The 24762-nt window shown below is 49.1% G+C and overlaps 1 protein-coding gene across 1 annotated transcript in view; it reads right to left on the reverse strand.

The window, feature by feature from the left end:
- Positions 1-1945: 1945 nt before the first annotated feature.
- The window catches only part of NOL6 (nucleolar protein 6), a 28399-nt gene continuing 5582 nt past the window's right edge, over positions 1946-24762 (reverse strand). Inside the window, exons 11-26 of the mRNA XM_071730421.1 lie at positions 24269-24384; positions 23617-23794; positions 23145-23267; positions 22838-22986; positions 22047-22122; positions 20040-20180; positions 19646-19763; positions 19321-19475; positions 18927-19090; positions 18381-18533; positions 17154-17251; positions 15675-15799; positions 15477-15566; positions 12794-12991; positions 3769-3870; positions 1946-2513 (exon numbers count right to left, since the gene is read on the reverse strand). Of these exons, the coding sequence (XP_071586522.1) occupies positions 2364-2513; positions 3769-3870; positions 12794-12991; positions 15477-15566; positions 15675-15799; positions 17154-17251; positions 18381-18533; positions 18927-19090; positions 19321-19475; positions 19646-19763; positions 20040-20180; positions 22047-22122; positions 22838-22986; positions 23145-23267; positions 23617-23794; positions 24269-24384 (2136 nt within the window). The 3' untranslated portion in view covers positions 1946-2363. The remainder of the gene's footprint in view (positions 2514-3768; positions 3871-12793; positions 12992-15476; positions 15567-15674; positions 15800-17153; positions 17252-18380; positions 18534-18926; positions 19091-19320; positions 19476-19645; positions 19764-20039; positions 20181-22046; positions 22123-22837; positions 22987-23144; positions 23268-23616; positions 23795-24268; positions 24385-24762) is intronic.

Here is a 24762-nt window from a genome sequence, read left to right on the forward strand (position 1 = left end):
AAAGAACAATCCCAAGTACCAGTATAGGTTGGGAAGTGACCTGCAGAGAACAGCACAGGGGAAAGGGACTTGAGAAGGACCAGGAGTCAGGAATGTGCCCTTGTGGCCAAGGCCAATAGCATCCTGGGGTATATTAGAAAGGGTATGGTTAGGGTCAGGTCTGGTTAGTAAGTCAAGAGAGGCACTTCTCTCCCTCTACTCTGCCCTGGTGAGCCTGCATCTGGAATATTATGTCCAGTTCTGGGCCCTTCAGTACAAAGACAGGGAACTGCTTGAAAGAGTCCAGCACAGAGCCACAGAGATGATTAAGAGAGTGGAACATCTCCTTTATGAGGAAAGGCTGAGAAAGCTGGGTCTCTTCAGCTTGGACAAGAGGAGACTGAGGGGTGACTTCACTAATGTTTATAAATATGTAAAGGGCAAGTGTCAGGAGGATGGAGCTGGGCTCTTCTCAGTGATGTCTAATGATGGACAACATCAGGTGAAAGCTGGAGCATAAGTGGTTCCATGAAAACATAAGGAAAAGCTTTTTCACTGCGAGAGTGACAAAACACTGGAAAAGTCTACCCAGTGAACTTGAGGTGACACTCAAAATCCACTTGGATGTATTGCTGTGTGACCTACCTGTGTGATCCTGCTCTGGCAGGGGGGGTGGACTCGATAGTCTTCCAAGGTCCTTTCCAACCCCTAGCATGCTGTGTATACTGTGAAAGCAAGGAATGGGCAGAGGATTTTACTGACAGCCTACAGCCTAGAAAAGTGAGAAGTTTCTTGTGATTATATACATATTATATACTTGTTTATAATATATATATATATAAATTATACATATATATATGTATATATATATAATATATACAAATTATATATATATAAAATATACATATTATATACTTGTTTACAGATTACATACTTGTGATTATATATTCTTGTGATTATATATTATATACAGCATATAGACTAACAGCCCAAAACCAGGGATGCTGCCCACAGGATCCACTGTGCCTCCAAACACTGGGTACTAGGTGGGCAGCAGCATCCCAGTGCCCCATCTCTGCCACAGACTGCTTTCAAATACTTCAGAGAAACCACCTGAAAACAAAGTCATGAATCTCCTCCATAAATCCTTGGACTCACTTCCAGCAGCTGAAATGGCCAGTAACTCTTGAAGCAACAGATATAACAGATATATCCCATCCAAAATGCTCCTTACCAAACAGCAACCGTCTATATTTATCAAACTGCCTGAACATCCAGGTGCCATTCCAGGTTTGATCTATTTTTGGTTTCTGCAATATCTGCTGCCACCAATTCCATTATATTTCCTCTGTATGTGGCTGACCCATGCTTTGCTGTTGGAACATATGTGCTGCCTCCATCAGAAAAGGGAACTAGACTAGTACATTTACCCCTTCTTACTTCTCTCTCTTTTCCCATTAGGAGCCCCCTGATCATTTCAGACAAAAGAACTATTACATAACAGCTGAGGTTGGAAGGAACTTCTAGAGACCATCCAGCCAATGCCCATGCTCACAGTAGGCAGCCCAGGACCATGTCCAATTGGGTTTTGAGTATCTCCAAGGATGGAGACTCCACCACTCCCCTGGGCAAGTTGTGCCAGTGTTCAATCACACTCATTAAAATTATTTCAGTAGAATTTCCTAAATTTCAGTCTATGGCTCTTGTCCCATCATTGGGCACCACTGCGAAGTGTCTTCTCTACTCCCCCACCAGGTATATATGCACATCAGTGAGATCTCCCTGAGACTTCTCCAGGCTGAACAATCCCAGTTCTTGCAGCCTCTCCTCATATGACAGAGGCTTCAACCCCTTGATTTTCACTGCTCTTCACTGGACCTGCTCCAGTGTATCCATGCCTCTCTTTTACCAGCAAAGCCAGCACCCCAGCACCAGAAACAGCACATCAGATGTGTCCCACCAGGACTGAAAAAAGGAATAAACTGGTCTTTTTTAATGGCTCGTATTTCTTTGGCTTTGTCAACGACTCGAGTAACAACAGCTGCAAAGAACTCTATTTAACTAGGAAACAGCCCTCCCAATTCACACCTCAGCCAACATTTTCAGGCCTTGACATTTTCATGACAACACAGCTTTGCTTCCTACAGTGATCAGGAATGCTTTAAAAGCACTATCCCGTCTTTATATTTTCTTTAAAATAAAAAGTATTTGTATTCTTGAAAACAGTACACAGCCCTCTGCTTTTCTGAACAAGACAAAGATAAATAGAGTAAAACACAGTTCTGGGGCTTAAAAAGCTTTCAGGTGACTGGTTTATAAAAAGGAATGCTGCCAGAGTGAACAAACTCAGCTTCAGGATGGGCCCCTCCAACACCTCTCTGGCCTCAGATAGTCCATTTCTCCGTACGAGCTTCCACACTTTTGACCAGGCCTTCTCCCAGAATCTCGAAGTCCTCAAGAATTGCCTCCACATTGGGTATGCAGACCAACTCGTTGTTCAGAGTTGTCACCATCCTTCCTTTCATGCTGGAGACCTGGAGGATACACACAAAACATTGCTCAAAGGGGAGCACCAGCTCGGAGCTTTTTCACAACCTTTGCAAGCCCCAAACAGGAGAACTGAATTGCTCTCCTGCTTTGCCACATCCAACCCCTGCCATAGCAATACACCCCATGTTCTAACCTTCATTTCTAAACACCATCATTGCTCATTATTGAAGCAAATATACTGCAAGAATGGCCTTTCCAATCCTGTTTAGTGTTTATGCTGGAGCCACAGTCCAAAGACTGCAAGAGAGGAAGAGAAGCAGCAGCCAGGGGCATCGCAGCAATGAGAAGAGAGGGCACAGATGCCTGGCAGAGCCTGTGTAAGCAGGGTAGACAGGGTGTGCAAAAGGGACCACACCATGACTCCAGGTAAGAGCTGCCTGGTTTCTGCTCTGCTCTGTTCTTGGGCATCAAAACCTCAAGTGGGAAGAGATCCTTGGCTCCACCAGGGTAATAAAAATGCTCACCAAGCCACACTCACCTCAGATGCAAGGATCCCCTCCTCGCATTTCACCACCACGAATAACTGAGTTTCACAACTGCAGCTAGGCTGAATGGCCAATGCCCTCTGGCCATGAAGAGAGGAGAGATAAATCACCCAGAGACTGACAGCAGTCCCTGGGCTGCCAACTCCTGAGCTGTGAGTCACTGGTTTCTTTGCGTCTCTGCTTCATAGAAAGCAGCATGAATCACTCCAGCGTGCCTCACACCTAGCTTAACCAGCCTCTAGAGTTTGCCAACCCACACAGTATGGCTGGAAAACATCTCTGTACATTGACAGGACTCAGGCAGTATGAATTCAGGCTTGCCAAGCCAGCTTCCTGCAGGATGAATATTTCTCAGCAAGATGACCAAAGCCATAAGAATGGAACAGCCTGCTGCACACACCACATGTTTGTAGCAAACCAGGCATCACCCACCTCCCAGGAGGGGACCAGAATACCTGGAACAGAGAGCTGTTCTGACCCATGATCATGGTGATTGTGCAAGAACACATGTTCCCTTATTAGCCCTGCTGAGGACAAGGGGTACTGTGGCCACAGCCCTTGTCTTGGTTTCACCCTTCCTAAGAAGTGACTGAAACAGGACCCCCATTTTTTTCACCCCCAGAGGCCCTTTAGGAGTTAGAAAAAAATTGTTACAATGCAGAAAAAAAGCCCTCTGAGCTTTCTGGGCATAAAGATAACATGAGCTTGAGTCAATAGAAAGCTTGAGTTACATGAAGTAAAGTCAAAAACTTACCTTAAAAGGCTGAGGCTGAAAGCTCAAAGGTTTCCATAAAACAGCGATCACTTTCCCACCATGCTTGTCATAGAAGAATAAGGCAAGATCACTGAAGGCATCCTAGTGAAGAAAACAGAGAGGTTGTGCTAGACTTCCCAAAGCCAGTGCCCATCCATGGATTCAGTCTCCTTACACACTGACACACAGCAGCTCCACACCAGCCAGTACCCAAGCTGCAATTCTTCCTGCAGATTCCCAAGAAAAGGAAAGTAACTGATAGCCCAGAGACACGACTTCAGTGCTTCCTGCTGCTTCTTCTTTCCCAGCCTAGTTGAAGACAGTGCACAGAGTCCAAGTTTTTCAGGCAGACCTCATCACTGACTACCTCTTGCTGTCCCAGAGAGCAAAAACATGATTCATCACCTCCAACAGGCCAGGTAGAACACCCAGAAACCAGCACCCAGCTTTGTGACATTGGACCCCTTAGGTGACAAGCCACTGAGTGTTCCTCAATATGGTCCCCATCAGCTATACCTGGATCTCCCAAGCAGCCCCATCCCAGTGCCCAATAGTCATGTCCAAGACTTCTCAGTGTCATCAGATGACAAGAGTCAGGCTCAGCAAACCTGACACAATACATTTGACTACACTTCAGCAAAGACCCACACCAGTCCAGGATCTTTCAGTGGAGGCCAGTATCTGTGCAATCTGCTCTGCAATCTGTGCCATGAAGGCATCAAAACTTCTTTCCCCAGGGCAAACCTCAGGTGTGCTGTCAGCACTCGAGTGCCCCAGAAAGAAACAAAACAGCAGAAATTTTAAGTACCAGAAAGTCCTGTGAGGTACAGAGATGGAATCATTCATTCAGTGGAGGCACTGCAAGAATTTGTTCTCCTTGCCTCTGTGTTTCAGTAGCTTCTTTGGTAGCAATGGGCAGGAGAGGTCAAAGAGACCTTGCATAAAGTCTTGCACTGAAGTCCACAGTCTGGCTTCCCCTAAGCCCACACCAGCTGGATTCCCAGCACTGTGAGGAGGCAGGGTATGAGCACTGCAGCAGAAGTCAGCAATGCTGTGTGCAAGCTAATTCTCAAACCCAAAGGTCTGGCCCTACACCTCAGCACCCAACACACTGGTACCTGGAGATATGCATGCTGACTACAGCTGACCCAAGACAGCCAAGAAACTGCTCCCCAACACTTACTCATCTTGGTAGAGATCAGCATCAGGCAACAGCACATGTTTACCAGGCAGAGTACAGCACCAGTACAGTACAAGATTCTGAACATGGCCTCATCTGCTTTGGGGCAAGCTAATGCAATAAACACATACCCCTTGTCATCCTTTTCCTCCAACACCTCAGATTCCCCTGCTACACCTCAGCCACGCTCTTACAATAAGAATTCTCTGCTGGCATCGTTGCATCATGAGGTTTTTATGAGGATGCACATGAAAGAAAAAAAAAAAATCAACACTGAAGGCAACCTTGGAAGGGGTTGTTGTGTGGACACACCAAGATTTCTGTTGGAGGAATAAGAAGTGCATTGGGTTGGTAAAATCAGTGATCCTAAAGGGTGGGGTAGCCTTCAAAGACCTAAGACTTGATAAGTAGGGAGGGAGCAGTGTTGTCTGGAAACCTCAGAGCCAGATTTATGAGTTTGCACTCAGAGTACCACAAACAGAGGGCAAACACAATTAGGCCATCAATCTGAGATGATCCTGAGAGCTACCAGCTCATCCCACTTCCAGGGATCTTCACAGGGCCAAGGCTGGTCAAGGCATTATCTTGCCAAACTAACTGGAAAAGCCACTGTCTAAAAATATATTGAGAAAGATGCAACCCGCCCTGGCATTTCTCATTTGAGAGCAACAGGCTATGCTCAGAGCCCCATCAAAAGGGAACCCTCCTCCTTTAGATGAAAGGCAAACAGCAAGAGAGAGGAAAAGCTAAATGAAGGGCAAGTAAGCTCAGGGCACGCTGACCGCCAGCGTGGAGCTTTCTGAACCAAAGCAGAGCAGAGCATGTGGGAACCTGAAAAAGCCCCACTGCTCTGCAGGGCGAGGTTGAGTTCTACATGATGCTCTCTGAGAAGAAGGTGTGTTTTTTACAGGCATGCCTGGCTGGGCAGGAGCCAGGAGCACTTGCAGGAAAGGAGCCCTCCCAGGATCAGCTCATTTCCCTGCAAAGTCAGTGTTTGGCCTGATATCCAGCACCTCCTGTCCAGGCAGCAGAGAGCAGAGGGCAGATGTCAAGAAGATGGCATCTAGGACAAAATCTCATCAAGGGGGAAGCTTCTGCACTTCCCAGTGGTGTCCTCACTGACAGTGCTTTGGGCCAGCTCCACTGAGCTGTGGAGATGCACATTCAGGTCTTGGGAAACTGCAAAATTAAAAGGGTCTGGTCTATTAGTCACCTCCCTTCTGTTTGTAAAGAGGCTTGGGGAGTAAAAGCAAACAGAGTTCATCTCCCTTCCCACACCCCACGCTCCATGCTACAGCCACTGGGCTTGCCTGAGCCTGCAAACACCTTCCTCAAGGGAAAGTTTAAGAGAAAAGGGGAGAAAACCAGGGACTACATTTGAACCCCTATTCCCTTCCTCAAGCTGCTCTATCTTTGGTTGCAAATCAACTTCAAAGCCTCAGGAAAATTTCTCCCTGCTCCGAAGGATCCCTTCTACCAGCAAAACCAGCAGCTGGTTCCCATCTCACAAGAGGCACAGGGGACCTGCAAGCTTGGGGCTGCAATTCAGAGGAGCCTCATCATCTGGGGAGAGGGGACAATGGAAGAAGATTAGCTCAAGGTCTGTAAGGAGCCATCTGGGTTGTAGGAATGAAAGGATAGAGAAAGGTGGTGAGCAAAACAATACCCTATTCTAAAATGGGATTACTGGATTAAGGAGCTCAGGCTGAAATGGGAATTTTGCAATGAGGTAACAGCTCATTGCTAGTTAAGCAACTACACTGCTGTTTAGGGGTGTTTTTTTCTCACCTAAACATTTAGCCACCCTTTTTGTTCGCTACTCTTACCCTCATATAGAGCTCATTGCATCACAACTCCTGGAAGAAGAGAAGCCATTTAGGGAGGTCTCTGCACCCAAAATGGACTGAGGAGTTCTCCTCAGTGCAAGGCAGTCCAAGTGGCAAACACATCAGTCAGCATTTGCTCAGTGATTAGAACATTTTAGGTTCTTTCAGCAAGGGATCTACAACCATAAACCTGTATTATAGCTACTTATTCAACACAAATGACAGATTAGTGGTTAACATTTTAAGGTTCTTGTCATCCTATTGCGACCTGCCCCAATGCTCACAGGTTACATGACACAGGCAGAGCCTTCCTCCACACCCATAAAGAGCAAGGAGCACTGTCAAGAAAACCAGGATGGGGTTACTTCTGTGTCAGAGAGGTTTTAAAAGAGAATAGAAATGTGGGTGTTACATTTGGGATTCAGCAGGTAAAAGGTAATTCAAACCATCCAACCTTTTCCACCCCAAAGCGCCTCATCAGAGCCACATATGCATCCTTGTCACGGGTGTTTGGGGCAGCAGCAAGGCAGAATGGCAAGGGAAAAAGCCACCCATGTTCTTCTGGAGGCATCAGCAAACATGCCTTGTCCACAAATCCACCAGACCATCTGACACTGAAGTCTTCAGTCACTTTCTAGGGGATAAATCCAAGGCAGAATTCTGGGAAGGCATCATGAACACTGAAGAAATGCATGAAGAAGTACCCTGTCAGGCCACCTAAGGAGCACAAGGGGCTGATGCCTCAATAAGTGCATCTGGGCCCATATATGTAGCACCCCAACCCTGGGTACTTTGCCCAGTGTCAAGAGCTGCTCTGAAGCCACAAAAGCAGGGAATTTCCTGCTACCTCTGTCATTCCAGGATCCAGATCAGGTTTCCTCCATACTATGACAGCCCGTAGATCTTTTTTAGTTCACCTGCCTGTTAGGGATCAACTTAGGAGAAGTCAGCCCTGTCAGTCAAAACAGGAAGGGAACAGTCTGACCTGAAAAGATTTTACCAGATCCAGCTACATCCCATAACCACAGCTTATATATTCTATGAGACCAAGAACTTCTGGTATCATTAATTCCTTCCTTATAGAAAGCAGCAAGACTCACATTCCTACCCTGTGGGAGGAAAAAGGAAAGGTATGTCAAGATAGATCTTGTCTGAAGGTGTAAGAAATGCAAAACACTGTTATAGAGGGAAGAATGTTTACAGTAAAGCAGGAAACATTTTCCTGTTCATCTACACAAGAAAGATTTCCCATGTACAATATGGGCACCTCCTCTGCCACAAGCTCTTCCACAGGCATGTCTAGCCAGTTACATCTTGGTGAAAGAGAGCACTTCATGTCCAGTGACCTAGTGAGACTCAAACACCCAGCAAGAAATGGTAAGAAATGGTAGGCCTTTTAAACAGCCATTATAGACACACAGATGGACATGGCACAGGCAGTTCCACCTGATTTTCCCTACCACGAGAGAAAACCTCTGGACCTCAGGGAGGTAACCAAAGCCTTTGGGCTTGGTGAGTTCCTGAATGCATGCAGATGGGCATGGCAAGCATATACACAAATCCTGAGTCCTCTGCATTGTGTCCTGAGTCCAGAGAACAGCTCAGCCAGTGTGGAGCAGAGTCTGCACTGACCGAGCACCTTTCCACACCATGCCCCCAGCCATGGGCTGGGGGTTCTGATGCTCAGAAGCAGCCAGGACAGAGACCAGAAGTCATGATGGGGCTTAGGGCAGCTCACTTAAATTTTATGTAGCATGTAAAACCCAGGGTTTGCTTAGCAAGGTGCTCAGGGAGGCTTAGGTTCCAAAGAAGCCCTCTCTGCAAGGCATCTGGCAGCTGCTTTCCATTAAAATGTCTGTCTGCAAGGCCTTCTTTGCCTGGATAGACTCCCAAAACAGGCCTTTTCTATCAGATCTGTCCTGGAATTGGGAGAATTTGCCATTTGAATGCCACAACCAGCCTTTCTTCTCTACCCAGAGCCTCCCAGGCACCAGAGGAACTCAAATCACATCAGCTCCTACAGCACATCTCCTTGGAGCAGAAAGAATTAAAGCAGTCAGAACTCAACACCTCCCCTCCTTTAATTTTTTTCCCTGATTAGGCTCCCTGGGGAAGGCACACAGCAATCCTTTGGCTCCAGAGCACTCCTGCCTTGCCTTTGGATTTGAGAAAAACAGGGACCAACCTCTCAGGAGCCAACATGTTGGGACATGAGAAAAGTGAGTCTCCTGGCTATTGGGCCAAGGACTCCAGGGAAGATGCTTCTCCCTGCCCCTTCTCAAATCAACCAGCACACCAAGATATTTATATCTTTTTTTTGAGAAATTCAGAAGAGGACAGATGTTTCTTTTCTGCTCACAGAAGAAGAAAAAAATTCCACTCCATCACTGCATGGCAGAAATCTCCCTTCATTCCTATAAACGCACCAGGGCTGCACAATCAGCCTCAGCTACAACCTGTTGCTCAATTCTGAGGTTTGTGCTGTTAAGGCAGAGCAAATTACTCTGAGTCAAAGCCAGCCCATTTCTGCATCCCTGTGCCTTTACACCAAAACGTCTCATAAGGATTTTCTGCTGTCACCACAATCTTTTCTGGCACCAACTCCTTGCTGTATTTGGATCACCCCTGGGGCTCAGCAGCCTGCAGGACCAGGAGGAGCTTAGAGCAGCAAAAGTCAGGGGAGGAGAAACACAAGGGTGCTCAAGAGACTACCAACCAAAGCCAGGTAAAGCACAGAGCCAACCTAAAGGTCTTGCCTGTAAGCAACAACACTGTTACACTGAGACACAAAGCCAAATTACTTCTGATGGGTTGTTTGTACGGAGAGTTGAGCGTCACCTGCTTGCAGGTGACACTGCAGTGAAAAGTCAGCTTGTGAGGCCACCCAGCACAGGTGGACACAGCTGAGTTACCCAAGAGCATGTGCAGCATCACCTCTGCGATTTTTCCAGAAGAAGAAACACCTGTTTCCCCAGAAAGAGATACTCATCAGTGCCTTCAGGTCTTTCTGCCACTGATCTGGAAGCTCAGTGAGCTACAAGAGCCAAGTGAACTGGTACTGCAAGATACCTCCAATACAATGGCTGCAAGGGAATAGCCATACCTACCTCAGAGCCTTTAAGCAGAGGAAAAGCTCACCAAACAGGGCTGCCAAGGCAAATTTCAGGCTCTCTACCCCACAGGTTGCTCTTTGGAGAAACTTGTGACCAGTTCCTGCTCTGCTCCCTCCCAAACACCCTTGGGCCAAACAAAGAACAAGAGAGATCAACCAAATGCAGCTTCCAACAAGGCAGTGTGACCTTTGCTCGTGCCCATGTTTCTTCACAGGGATGTCAGTAGATTGGTTTTAGGACCAGCAGTAACTTGTAACTCAACCAAAACCTATTCTGAGTCTGCTACTGTGTGTTAGAGAAAACAGAAAAAATTCAGACAGCTTGGATGTCACTACTGAGTGACATTAAAGGATAATGAAAGCTGCTTCCCAGGGAAGTCTCCTCTGTGCCCTTCACTTCTAGAGCCATTTGCTTACACCGAGTTGAACAGAAGCATCAAAAAAAAGTCCTATGGACTTCAACACACCCCAATGAATTTCCTGTGAATAACCAGTGAAATTCCAATGAATAACCAAGTGGCTCAATAGTCAGTGTGATTTGCTACAAGCCTGCTACCAGCCTGCTCCCAGGGAGCCTGCCCTCCCCATTGGTCCAAGAGGAGCTGGACAAGCCAACAAATCAGCCTCCTGCCAGGTCTCCATTAGCACCAACCCCTTCAGAGGCTCTGGCCCCAGGCATGCAGACACAGAGGGATTTTTTTATCTTCACATCCTACCCATACCTGTGCCTCCCTGCTGAAGTTTCATGGGAGCAGGTCAAATCCTCATCATACATGGAACAGAAGAGAGGGGCTGGTCTTGATGTTCCTCCTCAGATCCAGATGCCAGGAAAGAGTGAAACAGTGAAAGTTTCCTGATCACTATGCTTCCTGCTGTCATTAAAGTTTTGTATAGGGTGCTTCTGCCCCTCCTTCTTGCATAACATGGGCCCAAGAAACCCTCAAACACTTTCTGCAAAATGTCCTACAGGACCTCCAGCTTCAAAACCACCTTCCTGTTAAAAGGCAGGAAAGGTGCCACTGAGCACCTTTCCTTCCTCTTTTCTCCTCCATGACTTTCCCAGCAATTTGCAGGAAAACTGTGGGACAATTTTGAGGTCTTTGTCAATTTTAAGAAGTCCTGCATGCAGCCCTGCCTCTCACTTCCCTGCCTCTGCCCCAGACTGTTCCTACCTGCTGTGGGTGACAGAAGGATCAGGCTCACACCTTCCTAGACCCAACAGCACTACTGAAACCACTTAAGATTCCTACAGGCTGCATAGAGAGGAGCCCAAAATGCAGCTTGCAGGCAGCTTGGGAGGCCAGCAGGGCTGGGCCTAGAGTTGAGGAAGCCTAAAGAAACTCTTTCAAGTTTTTTTTAGCCACCACCTAAAGCTACCTGAACTAAGGTAAAAGGGAAACTTGAATTTAAAGGGTCCAGAATCTTCCATCCTAAACAGGAGTTTTAATTCAGGCACCTTGGCAAGTCCAATATTGGAGGCAAGATCTGGACCTTTCTGCTGTCCCTCCTTGCAGCTGCCACCACCAAGCCTGGCAGTGGCAGAAGAAAAGTTCGGTGTCTGTGTGGCATTAGCAAAGCTGGGGGCTCCATACCCTACAGGAGGCAGGCTAGGAAGAGATGCTACACAAAAATTATTCTTTTGCAGGCATGCCTCCATCCCCAACACAATATTGGAGAGAAGCTGACACCAAATCTTGAGGCAAGACAAGCACACAGGAAGATGCACAAACCTCCCCCAGTACATTACTTGGGAAAAGTGCAAAAGAAAAACCCTCTGATGTGCCACACTGCCCAGGAGATGGCAGAGCCAGCCAGGAGCTGCCAAAGCACAGCTTAAGTCACCTCAGCTCCAGCTCTGCCTTCCATCAAGCTGCCACCAGCACAGCCCAGCTGCTGCAGTGACCGGAGGAGGCAATACGCATGGCAGCAAGGGAAACCTCAGACATGAGAAAACATATTTTCACAATAGTGGCCAAACACTGTGACAAGGAGGTGGGAAATCTCCATCCCTAGAGATAGTCAGCATTTAGCAGGCCTGGGCTGTGAGCAGACAGCCCACAATACAGCAGTTCTGACACTGCTCACAGCAAGCCTGTGGGTGAGGGATGATGGCATTTGAAAGTCAAGCCAGATCTTTAAGAAAGGCATCACAGTCCCACCTCTCAGCACAGCAACAGTAATCCAGATAGTGCACACAAAGCTGAGAAGAGTCAAAGAGGCTGAGGCTGCATGTCTGCAAAGTCATGGCTGCCCAGATACAGCACGGATCACTGCAGCCATGCAGCACCCTGCACATCTCCCCAGCTTGCTGAGGCTTTGGCATGGCCACAGTGAAAAAGCATTGGGCTGATGACTTTGGACACTGTTGTTCTTCATACATCCACATTACAAACTTCCTCTGCCACCATGCACGTCACCAGCCACAGAGAAACCTGCTAGTGACCAATGTTCAGTCTCTGTGCCTCATGCATCCATGGCCTAATATCAAGAGTCCTCCTAGTACCATGCCATGGATTCCTATACATCTCCCACAATAAATATGTGTTGCTGCTACCCCTTATAGACCCCAGCTGCTGCAAGAAGCCACGAAAAGTCAATTAAGTGATGAGAGGTAAGTGGCTTTAAGGTATGCTTGCACTGAAATATTCTTCAGCAAAAACTCCAGTACCTGAGGTTACTCTCACATCAGCAGCACTACCACTTCCATGGACCAGGTGGTGTATTCACCAGTTCTTCTGCTGAAGAAGCAATTTAAAATGCACACAAGGAGTGACCATCACATGCAAAATATATGAAGATGTCACCAACAAGGTCCTGCAGTAGCAGGCAACTCATGACTCGAAGGACAGAAGAGAGGTCCTCCTTAGGGAGGCAGCTTCCTGTTCCTTGACAAGGAGCCTTGCTTACCCTCAGCTCTTGGAGGTAGCACTGTACAGGGTCATAATCCACCACAGGAAAGAGGATCTTCTCTGCAGTGCTGTTCTTCACCACACCCCGGGAAAAAGACTTCAGTGGACGGTCCACGCTCTCCAGATGCCGAGGAATCTGGTTTGGATTCAGGTGGATTAGGACATCATAGAAGTCCAAAGGAGGGCGGAAGACCATCTGCAGGGATAAAAGCCCAGTGCTAATCAATACAGGACACAGGCAAGCAGGACAGATAAAAGGTTTCCCAGGTCTCTGCTTGCATTTTATTCCCTTCTTAAGAAGCAGTTAACTAAAGCTAGAATTTATGTGAGCTTCATGTCAGAAGTCTGCCAATACATCCACAGCAAAAACCCAGCTGTGGGGGAGCCACCTCATCCTCTGTGGGCTAATACACATTGCTGATCCAGCATGGGCTCTGCTCACATCAGCAGGATGTGACTCTCACTCCCCTATATGCCATGCAAATGCTGTAACAAGGGCTTTTTTGAGAGCAAGGTGGTTCCCCCATGGCCAGCTCCTGGTGGATGAGCTAAATGTTCTCTGGACCATCAGAGTGCACCAGGAAGGACAAACTTGATTGCTATATCCCAGCTGTACAGCAGACACAACCCTTACAGAAGGGAGATGCTCTGTAGCCACCTCAGTCAGCTAGCTAGAAGGTCTATATTCTAATAGAACAGAAGCTCTGTTCTATTAGGTACCCAGGACAGCAGAAAATTCTGACCTCTGTTCCCAGGAGCAGGGGATCCTCCCTGGAGATAAGCATTCCAGGGGACCAACATGGTCCTCTCCCACAGCCCCTGGGATGCCCACCTGAGCACATGGCAGTGGAGTGGGCATTTGAGATAGGGACAGTGAGCTACAACAGGTAACCACCACATGTGCCTGAGTCTCAGAATGGAAAAGGGAGTCAAGATGCTAACAGTAGCAGAACAACACTCAGAGGACACAAGGAATGGTGTAATAACTGGATGGTCTTGCATGTCCAACAGGAACTGTCCCAGAGGGCAGCAACATCTTCCATCAAGCAGACAAGAGGGTGAAAGGAATCCCCCTCCCATTAATGGAGGGGAGCAATCCCAGGCACACAAATATTTGGTCAGGCAGGATCTGGCACTGCATATGCAGCTGTATTAAAATGGAAAAAAACTTAAAACTTTGTGCATGTTTTTGTGGAATAAATTACACAGGGACAAGAACACAATCTTGGGACACAATCCAACTTGTTGCTGGCAGAAAACCTGGTTCTCAGAGTGGGTTTATAGCCAGGCTGGGGAGAACACACATGAAGAACATCCATGACTAGCAGAGTCCCAGTTCTGTTCACAAAGAACCTCCTTCCCATTCAGCTGACCAAGTCCATGGTTTACTGTACCCCTCTGGGAGCAAAAAAATGAGCCTCACAAAACAACATCTGCATTCACATGAGAGGAAGCACATCCCAAAAGCAGAAAAAGAAACCTTTGAGCATCCTCTTAGATATATGGGAAAAGGAAGCAACTTCGAGATGCAGTAGAAAGGCTTTTCCTTCCTATCCCCACACTTTGCTTACAGACAGATTAGCAGCCCTGTAAACAGAATCCTGTGTTTACCCCTAAGAAACACTGCAGACCTGAAAGGATGCTGGTAGGGTCTAGAGGAACACCCTGGACATGAGAAAAGATCCTACTGCTATCACCAAGGGGAGGGCAGGGGGAAAGACAACGAAGGAGGCTCATTTGAAGGGTTGGGAGGTTGCAATGACCAGGCAATGGCTTGTTTCAGGATTTAACCACCCCTGCATCAGGCTGTAACATTTTGACTTTTGGTCTTCAGTCTGCATCACATCAGTGAGACACTGGGCAGGTCTCAAGTGTCCAGCATCTCACCCTGCAACATCCAGTAACACACACAGATCCTGCCTCAAGTACATCTCACCTCTGTAGCAATTCCAGCGCAAAACGCAAAACCGAAAGCACTGTCTGTAAATCCCTTTTTACACTCTATGTGTAAAAAAAACTGTATGTGTAAAACCCCGCTATATGTGTGGGGTTTTTTCTAATGCAAGTCTGTCATATCCAACCACTATTCAGCTTTTTGGAGTCTCAGCTTCAACTGCCTAAGTCACTACTTTGCATGCCAACAAGCTCCCCTGCAGAACACGTGCATCTCCCTTCCCAGAACAAATAACTGTGTCTGCACCTCCCAGATCCATTTGAGTAATGCATGTTTTAGCTTAAAAAGGAAAATGAAGAGAGTTAAGTCACATACGGCCTTGCTCCTCTGCTAAAATCAAACTAACATCTTCCTGAAGTGCCTGGTAGCATCCTACCAAAACCTCCACCACCCTGGGTTTGGTTAGACTTGAGCACACAAACCCAACCTGTACAGCTACCCTCTGAGAGTCTCCCAGAGGCAGCAGGTGTTTCAGCCATGGACATGCAACTGATTCTGCACAGGAACACTGCAGGCTTGCTCATGCCCCCAAGAACACCAAAGTATACAAAAGAAATTTTCCCCAGTCAAAGGTATTTCACCCGGAGTTGCTATCCAGGTCAACTGGGTCCTCGAGAAGTAAGAAAGGCACAGCAAGGATCCCAGCTCATCCCAGTGACTGTCACTGAAGACCAGAACGCATTGACAAGAGCCTGAAAACCCTTGTGCTGGTACCCCAAGGGGTTACCTTCACATCCTGGCTGTTAAGTGGGTCCATGAGCTGCTCCTCCAGGGCTCGTAGAGACTCTGAGGCCAGCACAAGAAGGCGCTGCAGGATCTGGGGAGGGAAAAAAGCGAGAGGCTGAAACCAAGCAGTCCTGGATGTAGCAGGAATCCCATATGGGCCAAGCCAGCAGCAACCATAGCTCAAGGACAGAGGGCCCACCTGTGCTGAAGGTCGCCCCTGGGTCCACATGGAGCTCCACTGGTCTTTGGGGGTGGCAATGAACATGACAGGGAGGCGAGAGCGAGCAGCCATAAACTTGTTCTTGATCTCTGTGCAGTCAGCATCTGGAGAAGGCAGACAGGCAGGTGAGATGCTCTGCCCCACCTGCAGCCCCCCAGGCTCCTCACCCAGGTCCTGTCACCCAGAAGAGAGCAGTACTGTGGGCTTTTACTCACTCCCACCCTCTGATCCCACATGCAATCAGAGCTCTAACACCATGGGCTTGCTCTGCTTTCAGAGTTGCTGCAGAATTCACCTGCAGAAGTTTGGGAGAGAGGATACAGAACTAGATAGGACTTTTGCTGTAAACCCACCCCAGTGGGCCCAGACATGGCTCAAGATGGGACTGACTCAGGCTGGGAACTCATACTATAAGCTAATGAGAGAGCTTGTACCCAAAGAGTTTTCTGCTTTTGGGGTTTTTTTATCTCTCAAGTGAGAGGGGCAAAAAACAGCTCTTTGGCCAAAAACACTTCTGATTTTGTTCAGTTAAAAAAGCTGGCTGATAGAAAACTATCTGTTGCCAAAACTCAGTTCTCTCTCACAAAAAAGAAGTTGAAGGAGTGCTGAAAGCCACAAAAACAGCTGCTTGCTCCAGCACTGACCACACCACTTCAAACCAGCTTTACCTTTTCTTATAAATCGGCTCTAAAAGTTATGTGTTTCTATCTGCCCAACCCCACCAACACCATCCAAAGCCAAGGCAATTCCATGGCCTCTTCTGGCTCCTGGGGAAAGACAGCAAGTATCCAAAAGGTAATTAACAGACAAAACAAGGTGTAAAGGAGGGCCATAGGTCTGCTTGGGTTCACTAACATGCATCTGTGGGAATCAGAGGCCTTCACAAGAAAATCCTCACAGCTTAGGAGGTAACAAAAGCTTAGGGTGGACTGCAGCACTTTTCCCATGCAGGTTTTGAAGTCAGGGACTATCAGATAATCCCCATGACTTGAGTGACTAAGGGAAACTCTCAAAGTAGACATGGCACAGGAGGCTTTGAAGCTTCCTGTTCAAGAGCTTGACTGCTCTCCTGGCAACAACAAAAGTCTGGCCTCCAAGAAGCAGGGCAAAGCCCTTAGCAAAAATACCAGCTACAAAGGAGGACAGGGCTTCAAAGACAGAACCACATCCAACACCACCCAGGCTTGTCACAATTTCTTCAAGACCAGAAGCAGCAGTGCATCATCACTACAATCCATCTCATCAAAGGCAGACAAGGAAAAAAAAAACCCATGCCACAACCAAACCCACTCTGAAGGCAAGTGAAGCACAGCAGGATGGGAGTAAATACAAGGAAAATCTCCTTGCCCCCCAAGAGAAGCTGTGATGCCAACATATAGGGAGCTCCTAGAGCCAGGAGCTGACCAAGGAGGGCCCAAGACCATCAAGGTGCAGCTGTCCTGTGTGCTGCCTGCCCACCTGTGAGGCCAGCATTCAGGTTGACAATCAGAGGGTTGTTTTTCCAGTCAAAGGTTGCCAGCAGGTCGAGGAAGCGCAGGAAGCCCACCTGGGGAGAGCTGTAGGAAAGACAAAACCATTCAACACTGGCATTTGCTGCCCTGGCAGCTAAGGAGTGACTTAGTAATGCCAGAGTGGATGTCCATGGTGGGACAGGGTAAGTCCAGAACAAATATGAGGCCCTTCTCTGAAACCCTGGGGACTTTCCTCCTTGTTCCTCACTCTCCAAGTAAAAGACATCATCAGAAAAGTGAAATATTGCTCCCATTCAACCCATCTCCCACCAGCCCCTCCCTCCACCTGGATCCTGGGGGTTGGAGCAAGAGGGAAGTGGAGAGGACTGCTTCTATCTCCAGTGCAGCTTCAAACACCAGCCAAGATCCCACTTTTTCCTTTTCCCCTATGACACAAGGCATGTGTAAAGCCAGACAGCTGGGAAAAGGGGGTTCCTGCTAGCAGGGTATTTTAGGAGACAAGAAAACATTCTGGGCATCAGGCTGTTGTTACTCCTGGTACTTTGGGGAAGGAAACCAGACACCAAAAGTTACCAAAGTAACTTTTTTACTCCACATGGTGCAAAAATACTCCCTTTAACTTCATTTCAATCCCCCTGGATTGCATCCTGCCCACCTGCCAGAGGCCAGCAAGCCACTGGCCCCATGGGGTTGTTTACCAGCACACTGCTCAGTTCTGCTTTCAGCAGCAGACCTCTTGCCCTCCCTTCAGGAGTCATCTCCAGGAGGAAGGGAGGCTGAAGCTGCCAACACCTACCTGTGACATCCTACCCAAGGAACTCAGGAGCCCCAGCAAGCTGGTAGTCACCATGCAGCCCTTGCCATTGCTTCTTCCAGCCATGACCACCAGAAGGGGCCCCAGCAGTCCTCAAGAAGGCTCAGGACACCCAAAGGTTTTGCCAACAGTACCCAAAGGCCACAGATATGTTATCTCCCATCTTAACCTGCTTGCCACCTTGCTCTAGAGCACACTAGACAAGGAAAGCAGCACTAACCATCTCCATCTTCTGTGGCAAGCAGATGCAAACAGAGCTTAGGACAGCATTTTGGCAGCACAGGGTCCTCATGCTCACTGCTGTCCACCCTTCCCAAGCACCTCCTGATGCAACAGTATCCCATCTCTTCTCTATCCCAGGAAAAAGCACTGAATGCCCACCAGGCTCCTCATCCTCACCTGGGTGGCATGAAGGGGGCTGGGTGGATGAAGAGAAAGGCGACGAGGAGATCCACACACTCCTCAGTGATGCTGTCACTCAGGAGCTGGGCGCTGACCCAGCGCTTGGCCAGCCGGCAAGTGCTGCCAAAGGCAGGGTGCTGCTGCTGGAGCCTGTGAGGAGGGAGACAAGACACTGCTCAACCCACACTTTCCAGGACCCAAAATGCCCTTTTGGCATTCAGAAGAGGAGAGAGGCAAAAATCTGCCAGGAACTAGTGTGCAGCATCATCAGCGCAAGGCACTGCCTGTAGGTGTTGAAATTTTGAGGGAATGAAGGGGAAATGCTGAACACATGCTCCTCTCTCAGCATGCTGCTCTTTGGTCCTTGTCTCAGTGACCTCAGATGTGACAACATGGCCACCCTCATTCACATTTGTCCCTTCATCCCCCCACAAGGTGGGCTGAAGGGACACTTCCACAGTGAGCTCCTCTCCCCACCACCATCCTCCATCATCCAAGAGCACTCCCACACTGGCTTCCAGCCACATCCCCTGCCTCGCCTACCCATGGAGGGAGCTGGTTAGATAGGGCAGATGCAGTATCTCCATCTCCAGCTGCCGAGACTCTTCTGTATCCTGGTACTTCAGCATCCCTTCTGGGGTGACCACTTCCTTCAAGATCAGGGGCTCTCTGTGGTAGGCCACTTGGAGACGGAAGACGTAACCATCCTGACATGGGAGCAGAAGGTAAAGTCAGGCCCAGTGGTAACATAAGCAGGCTGGTGTGCTACAATGCACCTCAGGGACACAACAGCAGCACCCTGGCATCAGCACAGTCTAACTATGCTTCCTTCCTTCCACCCAAATCCTGGTTTTGCCCATTGGAACCACTGTCAAAGCCCCCACCTACTTCCCCAGTACCAAGTCAGGTCTGGAGAAGGTCCCTACCATCCCCTTACTTTGTAGACATCTGTGTGGGTGACTGCAGGTCTGCAAACCAGATGGTGCTGCTGATGGAGGAGCTCAGCCAACTGGAGATGGAAAGCTGCCTTGATGCGCTTGATGGCTTCTTTGTCCTGTGGCCACTGGCCACTGCCTTCCATGTGGCAGATGACTGAGGACATAGGAACAACAGGAGGCTTGTGAGCCCCATGCAGAAATGAGGTGTTGGATGAGGGTGGCTGGGAGTAGACATTACAACAGGAGCAGGAAAGGAGCCAGCACTGCCCCTTGCCTCTGCTCCCCCCACCAAACCACGTTCTGCTTACATCTCTCCCCACTTACTCTTTAAAGGGGTTATGTAGGCTGGGCAGGGCTTCTCCTCTGAGGGAAGCAGCAAGTGCTTGGTCTTGACTCGAGTATGGAAGGAGTAAATTGGCTTCATGGGAATGGGAGGGAAAACCTGGGAGAGAAAAGCCAGTTGGAAGCCAAGAACAAAAACCCCAGAGCACTGCACACCTCCTCAAGCCAAACCTCCTGCTCCAGCAAAGGCCTTGGCCAACTTCTGCACAGCCAGCCCCAGGGACAGGACAGCAAAAATAAGGCACTGCATCGTCCTGAGGGTTCTCAGGAGCTACAGAAGCAGAGTGACCCGTTCTCTTTGTCCTCCCTCAGCTCGGGGCCTCCCTCCCAGGTCCTCAGAGACCCCCATGCCTGAGCTGTGCCCAGGGACACTCACATCTGTGTACCGGAGGGCTGGGTGGACACCCTGCACAGCCGTCACCATCAGCGGCAGCTCCTTCAGCTTCCACAGCTTGCGGCTCAGGTCATCGTAGGAGCAGACAACACTGACCATGGCCTCCTCACCTGTCCCTGAAATCTGTGGACAGAACACAGGGAGCCTCTCCATTCACCTCTCATTCTCCTGCAGAGGTACCTGCCTCGCCTCCCTCCTGAGCTGGCATCTCCGCTGAGCTCCAAGAAGCCAGGACTACCACCCCAGGGAGCAGCTTCTAGGAAAAGCACTCAACAAAATGAGGAGGTAAGAGAGAAGAAAGCCAAGGGCAAGACTACCCACAGTTCCCCAGCAGCCACAGGCATCCTGGGGGGCTGCATTTCAAGTGGCAAGTGGAATTATTTCCTGTGCAAGACTATAAGGCAGCACCAAAAGCTGTACTACCAGCATTCTCCCTAGGATGGGAGAAGCCATGAATGATCTGGGGCAGAAGAGATCACACAATGTCAAGGTGAGAGCCCTGCCACTGCCTCCCTGCCCATTACCACGATGCCAACAGAGCTGGCAGTTAACAGAAAACTGCTCTAACTTCGGCCTTAACAAGGGCACACTTGTGAAGCACAGCAAAGCAAAGAAAGTATCCAGAACATCACAGGAGCCTGGGGGAATGCAGATGAGAAGCACCAGGAGAGTTGCTGCTGCCCTGGCTGCTTCCACCTCCCCAAAGCACAGCAGAGAAGCCCGACGGGGTGCTGCTTCTCCTGAAGGAAGAGACATCACTAGCACCAAACCACTCGTCTCGGTCCCAGCTAAGGATCCATTTTCACCAGGACAGGTTGGACTTTCCGGCAGAGCAGCAGCACCCTCTGCGGGGTGCGCCATGAACGACAGCCCCTCGCCTTGCTTGTCTCCAGAGCTGGCTGCACCACTCATCTTCCCCTCCTTCCCCATGACACTTCACCACCACAGACCTCCTGGACTGCCTGCAAGCAGCAACAAACCCCCCCTAACCATGCTCCAGCACACGAGAGCAAGTTTCTCCTTCATTTGTCGAGGACTGGCAACAAGCAGACTCCTAAAGCCCCTCTGGCTCCAGGAAACCACAACACCTCTCAGCATGGTGTTTATCCACCCAGCTCACCCCAGGCTGGCTTCCAGGGACACAGTGTCACACAGAGGTTGTTGCCCCACCACACAGCAGGCTGTACAAACTAGGATCTCACTCCTAGCATCTCACTCCAAATCTGAGGTGCAGTTCTACCCAGACCACTACAGGTCCTGGCACACAGAACTCTCAGTCAGACTTGGTGTCCTTTACTCTTCAGAAGGGGAAAGGAAACAGTTTCCTACTCCATCCAACAACCAGGTAAAAAGCTCTTTTTACTGAAGACCAGCAAAGTGATGCCAAAGTGCTCATAGCTCAGCTTCAAGCTTTAATTTCACAACATGGACAACAGAAATAAAGAGGGTGACATTTCCCAGCCTCCAAGATGCATCTTTTTCTTTGCTCCAGATGCACATTCAGATACAACACTGGGGAGGGCTCACTGTGCACAATCTAGCACTTTGCAGTACCACAGGAAAAGATCCTTCTTAAGAGGATGAAGGCACAGGAGTGTCTAGTCCATGTCCTGAAGGACAGAGGACCTGAAAGGTACAGCCAGAGGAGCAGAGTGGAACAGTGATACAGCCTTAGACCATGTGAACATAGCAGACACAGGCAGAAAGAGGTCAGTGAAATGCTTGCAGGAGAAAATGAAGGGTGGGGGCTACCAGAGCAAGAGGACTTCAAGAGCAATGCTTTGGTTGGCATGAAATGCTCAGTAAATCAAAGCAGAACACCAAGCTGCCCATCCAAGCACCCACAAGTAGACAATTCCTTAGCCTCACTTGCTTCTCTTTGAAACCACTTAGCTGCCTCAGGGTCACAAAGCTAAAATGACCTCCTTAGCCCCACCCATAGCTCCCTTCTTTGAGAAACCCACAGTCCCACTGGGAGAACAACTGTACCTCTTGCCCAGTCCTGATCACAGTCTCCAGCAGGGCTCCAGTGTAGCAGATGGAAGATTCAGGAATGTCCATGTGGCTACGTGGGAGAAGACAACAAAGCATCAGATCCATGACAGATCAACCCATCCATCTAATGCTGCATGCTGTACCCACAGGCAACAGTCAGCCCAAGACCAAGGACACCCTCCATGTACAAAGGTTACAGCGAGGACACCAATCTCTGTGTTTCTGCCATGCCTAAGTTATCCACCCAAAATGGCACAATTTGTTCAGTTTCACAGGACTCAAAGACAAAGCTGCCAACGAGCAGTATCTCCTCATAAAACCCCTCAAGGCTGGATAAAGAGGCCCAGGCAACTTCTTTGACCTGTGCAAGAGGGCCTGTTCTGGCAGATGATCCAAACTCCTGGAGGGAAGTTTTTCAATGCTACAGGGAGACCTAACCTTGTGAACCACCAGAGGGACTCAGAGAATTCACAAAACATCTGCAAGGTCCAGATGGCTTCTTTTCCAGCTCTACTAACCACGAGTGTCCCAATAACTCACCCATGTGTAAGAGCATGCTGCCTCCTTACCCTTAGCATTGCCATTAGCAGAAGCTACAGCACCATGTGCTTTCCCTCCTCACCTTCTGGCAGTATCAGGACCACAACTGAAATGACCTCCAGATTCCACAAAGCCAAAACAACCCACAGCATCCCTCAAAGTGTAGGAGCTGAGGTTACCACAAACATGGCACAAGGCAGGAGAGCAGGAGTGACCCCACACAGAGGCTGCTTGGTGCAACTTACAGCTTCAGCAGGTGTTTGACAATCTGCTCAGGAATCAGGCGTTTCTGGCTGACAGTGTCAGCCTCCCACACCACAGCTTCACAGATGCTGCCATCCTGGAACCGCCGCAGCTCTGATTTCTCTCCCCAGAAGGTCCTGAAGTCCAGGGCCTGCATGGTGACATTGGCCAAGTCAGGTCAGGGACACAAGTCACCACTGGGGCCAGCCAAACCATTCCCACGACTACCACGCACCCCCCAACCCTCCTAACATCAGACCACCAGCTCTGCTCCACCCCCTACTCAGCACAAGCAGGGCTCTCCCTCACCTCCTGGTGATCAGCCTGAGGTCCCTTCTCCAGCACACTGGCAGCAAACTCAGGAACAAAGAGAAGCCCAAATGTCAGGGGACCAACATCCTTGTGTTTTGGGGGCTCAGCATCAATCGGCCACTGCGGGAAAATTTGGAAGATGAAGGACAAGAAAGGAGGTTGCTGGAGCAGCAGGTGCCAGGATATCAGACTGCTAGAATGAACCTCCTGCTACATGCAGCATAGCCAGGGAAAGCCCCACTTAACAGCCCACCCCAGGGAGGAAACCAGTTTTCTTCCCTCTGTCCCATCACTGGGCCAGGAATCTGCCAGACCAAGAATCCCAGCTGAATCCCACCCCCCAGCATGGGACCTCAGGTCCTGTATTGCCCTAAGCAAAGATTCCACCCCTGTGCCCTGCACTCCCACAAAGAACAGACAATTCCCAACGTGCTACAAAGGACACAGTGTCACTGCCAAGCTGCATTACCTCGGGGATCTGAGGCAAGGAGTGAGCCACAAGCAGTGCTCTCGCAGCCAGCCCACGGGCCAGCAGTGAGATAACAAAGGGAAGGGCTGCAGCCACATAGTTCCCACCCCAATCCATCAGCTCGTTCAGCAGCTGCATCTTCTTGCAGGCACCTTGAAGCTTGGAGACATGCTTTAGGCTACAAGAGAAGGAGAGAGGCTGGTGACCCACTTCTGCCACCAAATCCTTCCTGAAAGAGATATGCTAGAGGAAAGATAGTCAGGAGCCAAGGGTCCTGGCCCAGGATGGGGGCAACAAAAATCATCATCATTTATCAGAAGAAACATTGCACTCTGGCACCTAAAGATGCACCAAAGGAGATGCTGGTACTTGCTACACTCTGGCAGCTAAAGATGCAACAGAGGAGATGCTGGTACTTGGGATGGTCATCATTCCCAAAGGCCAAAGCACTGCTCTCCTTCTCCTCCTGGAAGGCTATCCAGACAGTAAAAGGAGAACAGCTAAATGCAAGAAGAACCAGTGTCTATCTCAGATCTAGCAGGGTCACCTCCCACCAGTAATGTCCAAATCCACCCCAGCCCAAAGCCAGAAGCAGCCCACATCTCTCTGAACAGGCTTCTCAGCATCACCCCACCAGCACAGCAAGACTCACTGGAAGATGTGGTCAAATGCTCGGAGCATGGGCTTTGCAGTCATGAGCAGCACCTGGAAGCCATCCACCGTCCGGTCATCCAAAACTTCCATGGAGCACTTGGCTTCAAACTGGACCTGAATGAGGAGGTAAGACAGAGCAAGAGCATGAAAGGGAGGGGAGAAGATCTCACCAGTGGTCACCAGTGATCCCACACTAACCATGGCCACCCCAGCTCTAAAGTCACCAGCAGACTCTGAGCGCTTAAGAGTAAAGCAAAGTCATCAGCAGCTGCTGCTGCTGGACAGACAGCCCCTCCTTGATATCCCTGCCATCAAAGTCAGGGGTTTTTCTGCTCCATACAGCTATTTCTGCTAAACAGCTGCTTTGCTTCACCCAAATCTGTCCACAAAGAGGAAAACTACTTTTCTCCCTCATTCAAGCAAGACAGGTGAGGCAGCACTATATCCAAGTGCTTGAATTCACTTCTAAGCCTCAGAGCTGGAGATGGATGT

Source organism: Heliangelus exortis, chromosome Z, assembly GCF_036169615.1.
Source record: "Heliangelus exortis chromosome Z, bHelExo1.hap1, whole genome shotgun sequence".
Taxonomy (NCBI): domain Eukaryota; kingdom Metazoa; phylum Chordata; class Aves; order Apodiformes; family Trochilidae; genus Heliangelus; species Heliangelus exortis.